The sequence below is a fragment of the Homarus americanus genome, unplaced genomic scaffold (assembly GCF_018991925.1).
Source record: "Homarus americanus isolate GMGI-L3 unplaced genomic scaffold, GMGI_Hamer_2.0 scaffold49335, whole genome shotgun sequence".
Lineage (NCBI taxonomy): Eukaryota > Metazoa > Arthropoda > Malacostraca > Decapoda > Nephropidae > Homarus > Homarus americanus.
This window is the reverse complement of record NW_024745476.1, coordinates 25,001-31,233: the sequence shown is the minus strand read 5'-3', so window position 1 is coordinate 31,233 and position 6,233 is coordinate 25,001. Positions and strand designations below refer to the sequence as shown.

General features: G+C 38.9%; 1 protein-coding gene across 1 annotated transcript in view; it reads left to right on the top strand.

Moving 5' to 3' along the window:
• Positions 1-151: 151 nt before the first annotated feature.
• The window catches only part of LOC121878708 (inner centromere protein-like), an 8,778-nt gene continuing 2,696 nt past the window's right edge, over positions 152-6,233 (top strand). Inside the window, exons 1-2 of the mRNA XM_042385058.1 lie at positions 152-376; positions 1,657-1,781. Coding sequence (XP_042240992.1) covers positions 191-376; positions 1,657-1,781 — 311 coding nt within the window. The 5' untranslated portion in view covers positions 152-190. The remainder of the gene's footprint in view (positions 377-1,656; positions 1,782-6,233) is intronic.

Here is a 6,233-nt window from a genome sequence, read left to right as displayed (position 1 = left end):
GAGATAAATATCTAGAAATATGAAAGTCAGAGCTGTTCTTAGGATTCATAATTCAAGTTTTATCTGAGTGTCAAATGGATTGTTGCATGAATAATGGGAGAACAAGGTGTTGGGTGGTTTAATGAATCTTGTATGAATTGTCATTAATTTTATTCAATTATTATTTTATAACAGACGCAACGAGGAAAGGATGAAGCGGGTACAGGAAGCTCGTGAAGAAAGAGAGCGTAAGGCTATAGAAGCAAAGAAACAACAAGACAGAGATAGAAAGAACAGAGAGGAGCGACTAAGAGAACAGCAGCAGCAGCACAGAAAGCAGCAACTTCTTGCTAAGAGACGTGCAGAAGAGGCTAGAGTTAAGAAGATTAAAGAACAGGTAGGTTTAAGCAGTAACCTTGGAAATTAAATTATTCATAGTTGCGTTGAATTTAAAACTCTCGTATATATTTACTATACAGTAAACCCTCGATAAATCAGCACATCTGGGCTCTGGCCTTGCTGAGGTATACCAGATTCTGACTTATCGAGGCCTTTCCCCCTTCATACAAAAATCATCGACCCATATGTGTGTGTGTACAGGTAATTACTAAATATACAAAAAGTAACACTTACCAGCACTGCAGGCGAAGAATGGAGCATCATTGTAGGTGACACAGAGGTATGGTAGGTGACACAGAGGTATGGTAGGTGACACAGGCATGGTAGGTGACACAGGCATGGTAGGTGACAGGCATGGTAGGTGACACAGGCATGGTAGGTGACACAGGCATGGTAGGTGACACAGGCATGGTAGGTGACACAGGTGTGGTAGGTAACACAGATTCATGGTAGGTGACACAGAGGTATGGTAGGTGACACACAGGCATGGTAGGTGACACACAGGCATGGTAGGTGACACACAGGCATGGTAGGTGACACACAGGCATGGTAGGTGACACACAGGCATGGTAGGTGACACAGAGGTATGGTAGGTGACACACAGGCATGGTAGGTGACACACAGGCATGGTAGGTGACACAGAGGTATGGTAGGTGACACACAGGCATGGTAGGTGACACAGAGGTATGGTAGGTGACACACAGGCATGGTAGGTGAGACACAGGCATGGTAGGTGACACAGAGGTATGGTAGGTGACACAGGCTACCAGATATGCCGAGATTTTTGCTGTTGACAACACAATATACATAATGTATGTCGTTTCTCACTCTTGATTTTTTTTTTTTTACTATTTACGGTTATTTATTATTATTACTGTTATTTTGTTTATTAAAATTTTTATTAATTTTAATTAATTAATTATTATTATTACCCCCTGTATTATTATTATTATTATTATTATTATTATTATTATTATTATTATCATTATTATTATTATTATTATTATTATTATTATTATTATTATTATTATTATTATTATTATTATTATATCTTCGCCCCCCCCAGGCCCTGATGTGGGTCAAGTGACCTGTGCCCGGGTGGGCTAATCCCCGTAAAAAAAAAGAAACCATTCCGAGAACATATCCATGCCGAGTTGTATAAAATTCCGAGTTATCGAGGGTTTACAGTATATTAAAAGTCAGGTTACATACACTTCATCTTTCTGTGTATTTTTTCTTTAAAATGATTGTGACTCCATTTCTAATTTATGAAACCAGGAAGAAGAACGAAGGAAACAGGAAGAGGAGTCAAGGAAATTAAAGGAAGAAGAAAAGCAAAATGAGGAGGAAAAACTATTATATCTGGCAGAGCAACGCCGTCGTCAAGAGGAAGAAAGGAAACGGTAAGTGTATTAAATAAAATTACAGTAAACCCTGCCAATACTGTACCAAACTAATCCATACAAGCTCTGTCCATTATTGGGAGAATTTTCATTTTCCCCCATTCCCCACCACATGATTTATGGCTATAACAGGCTCTGTTGCAATGAAGACTGTCTATCAAATGAGAGCCCTGCTATGTTAGACAGCTACTTCTACAGTGGCACCTTTTAATTGATGGATCTCCACAGGTACTCTGTGTGGGAAAATTTCTGAATACCAAGTTATTTCTGGGGAATATCACCTTATTTAATACCATTGTAGTGCAATAACCCTATCTGGTGTCAAGCAAGTGTGTTTTCAATTACAGTTTTTGTGCTTATCTTGTAAGCACTTTCTTCCATAGGAAACACAACTGGTAAGGTACCATTTTGGTGGTTTCATGGTACCGTACATTTTATTCATTGCCCACTGCACAAACTGGAGACCATAACTCCACTGGTTGCTTTTATTAATGCACATCCAAGTACCTCAGTTTTGCTCGCCTGGTGCACCTCTCACTTCACTGAGGATTGCTCATTTTGGAACAAGCTGTGTACAGCCATCTCTCAATTTATATGGTAGTTACGTTCTTGAGAATGACCGTGTAAATCAAACCTAATTATCCCATAAATAAAGGAAATGGCGGGGGTTAGGGGAAGCGCTCCCTAAAAACTTTAATTTGTGGATCTATTTCCTTCAGTATGTTTTTTTTACAAAAATATATTAACAATAATAATACAATAATAGAAGCAAATCTAATAATACAGTAGTAAGAAAATAGATTTTAAATGAAAATTTGTGCGAACGTAAACATTGAATGATGGCTGAGATGGCATGCAGGAACTAGTGGTGGAGGAGAGGTGGGGGTTACTGGGGGAGTTAGTCATTTGAATCAGATGACAGAGCAGGTGAATGGGGAGAAGTGGGAGCTTTCGAGTTACCATATGTTGATGGCTGAGGTTAAGGTGATTGTTACTCTTTCCTTTTTTGTAAAGTAGGAAAGCAATGAGATGTAGAACTATGCTGCCTGGCGCAATGGGACTCTTTTGAAAACTGTGTTATTTAAAAATAGGTGTTAACTTAATGCTAGTGTTATTTTAAGAACATGCTAATTAAATCCGTGTAAAGTGAGAGGTGACTATACTGCTCCGAGCCCTCATGTCTGTGACTCATCTGTGAGGGTGTGTAAATTCATAAAATTAGAGAGATAATTCAAATTTTAAGTAAAAACAGGGAGTGAAGCTGTTCCATACATTCCCCGCTGCTGGGCGAAGTTTTGCTGGTGGTGGACAATAAGATATCATTTGGGTCGTATGTGCTTTATAATATTTGTATGTCTTATCTCAAGCATAATGGCTTTTATTGCACTTTTCAATTGAAACGTTAATCATGACCCCACTTATTCGCAATTTATATTTTAACAGGCATATTCTATACTTAGTTCAGTATCTGTATTCGCTTATCCGCAAAGCGAATTAGAAAATTGAAAGAAATAATTTCAATATGCTACAGTAAATTTGTTTCAAACTGCACAAGCTAACTAGCTGCTGCACTCGTACTGTATTCCTCTGTCAGAAGTAGTGCTTGGCAGAGATGCCAGGTACGATGCTGTTACCAGCTATGGACTTCTGACCCCAAGACTCGGCTGATTATGCTGTAAATTTTGTTCCTCTTTAATGGTCGTTAATTATGCCTGCATCTCTCTTCATTTCCAATTTAATGGAATATTTCTGCTGGTTACTGTCATTTAATTTGGTTTATTTTAGGCATGATAAAGGATTAATGTGTGGCTGTGCATTATTGCATATATAATGTGCTTGGTGGGATTTTTTGGGTGGAGGCCATATGTGTTTTCATAATGGAGTTTTGTTTTCTATGTATGATGATATTTAACTTTTCAGGAGCAAAATAAGGAACATGCTGGAGGTGTGTGTCATCTCTGGTGCTTGGTGGCTCAAGCTATGTGAGCAGGCTGCATAGTTAATTGTTTTTGCTGTGTATTCATACACCAGGCCATGCGAAAGAGTTCTCTCTGTCTGCTTTGATCTGTTGCGTTGTGTGGTAGTGTCGATACTGTGTCAAAATTTTTTTCGTATTGCCTCCTACTCATTCACACATTTTATACACACAATCACAAAGTTTAGTAATTATTAACAACATTTGTGTCGGTGTGTCTTTACAGTAAGTGAATTTTTTACACCCATGGTGAATCAATATTCTATGCTTATTTTAACCCATAACTGGTCATTAACGTTCAATTACGTGATCACCGATATTATTATCTCTGGTCAGTCACGTATTAGAACGTTTTCCAAATCTGCTTTTCCCGCACCTTTGAAATTGAGTCTAGCTACCATAATCTGTTTGTGTAAATGTTCCCCCCCCCTCCCATCTCTCCCCAGGGGGCCCCACCCTCCCATCTCTCCTCACAGTCAAGGCCCTGGGACTACACAGTAGTCTCTCGATAGCCATGGCATGTGAACGTAACCGGTCACTCAATCAGGTTGAGACATACTCTAAATTATTTGGTAGGGGTGAAGATGAGTATAGATTGACAGAGGCATGCATTGATAGGGATATTGAACGTGATGATAATGATAGTGACTAAGACTATGTGTTTGAACAAGAGGAAAACAACACTGATAAACAGCAAGTAGAGGAGAGAGGGTTGGTGTCCTCTTCATCTCCAGGAACGTCCAGTACTCCCTCCATTTCACCTACCCCTACCAGTCCGTCCCACTGTATAGTTACATCCACCCACACCCCTTCCTCCCTCCTACACTAGCTCCCTCCCTCCCTCCCATACTGCTACCTCCATCCCACCCTGTTCCCTCTCTCACATGCCTTCCACCTACATTGCTCCCTCCCTCCCTACCTCCCTCCCTCCCTACCTACCTACCTCCCTCCCTCCCTCCTACAGTGTGTGTGTGTGTGATCATTATGTATATATGTGGCTGCAAGACAAACCAGTAGTACTGTGACAGCACTGGAAGCGAGTAGAGGTTTGGGAATACTACACCAGCCCTGGATTTAAATGTCTCGCAGCACCTTTAAACGAGGCAGATTTTCAAGTGTCATTTTGGGGTGTTTGGGCCATAAAAGAAAAATATGATTATCCCCGACCAGGGGGTTGGGAGGGATACCATGGATGTATAATAATGTGACCTTTTTGCAGGCTAAAGATGCTTGGCTAATAAAATGTGTTTCTGCAGTGTTGTTTTGTATTGTATTATGGTATTATACTTATTTTAATACATTACACCTCCACCAATTATATAATTATATTAATTCTTATGGGAGAAATTATCCTGATATTCGCAAAGAATTTTAGGGACACATCATTTGCAATGACCGGGGTATTAACATATTATTGATGCCTATGTAAAATATGTTGAAATTTCTGTGTCATAATGATCAAGGGAATAATTTTAATTATGCCCTTTGTCCTTGAAAACGTCAATAACATGCCATCTTTGCCTGGAGAGAGAGAGATAGGTTCAGGGTAACAACACCAATGAAAAAGAAAGTGTAATTTTCTCCCTCTCTCTCTCTCTCTCAATATTTTTGGTCTATTACAATCAGAACAAAATTTTAGAGGGAATGTGTATAACATCTTCATGTAAGGGACATTATAATCAATACTCGGTGGTAGATGTAGCGCATGATCTCATCACAGCTGGTGCTAAATTATTTGTTTAGTTTCGATTCTGATTCGTTTGGAAGGAGAGACAGGCTTTTTGAGGTGGTTGTAAGTACATCCACACTAAGTTAAACACTCAGTATTTCCTCTTAAGAATAATAAAAAAAACTATTAATATACAGTAAAAGTCCAAAAATCCGGATGCCAGAAATCCGGACCACCCGAGAATCCGGACTTTTCGAAAACTCAAACTTTTTTTTTTTTTTTTTTTTAGCTGGCTTTTGTGTGTATGTGCGCATGCGTGAGCGCCACAGCTGCACAGCGACAACAAGCGATCGCCACTTTAAAACGAGCAATCAAACTGTGACAACGTATGTAATTTTGAGTCCTACTCTTTCCATTTACAAAGCCCATAATAATGGCTCCTGAAGTAGATAAACTCCGTTGTGTGAAGAGAAAGAAGAACACGTTGAAATTGGGTGACAAACTTTAAATAATTAAAATAGAACGTGGTGTGAGCAATACTGTTCTAATGGAAACATACAACATTGTAAAGTCTACAATTTATGATATAAAAAAGGCAAAGAATAAAATTCTAGAATTCACAGCTTTTTCTTTAAAACTGCTCATTTTGATAAATGAAGCATGCTATATTTGCTAATGAATAAACTATCAAAATGTATCTGTTCATCTCTTCTTTATTCCTCCTTAAATTTGAATTTTAAAAGTACTGCCTGAGAATCCGGAAAATCCGAAAATCTGGACTGACCCAATCCCCAAGCAGTCCGGATTT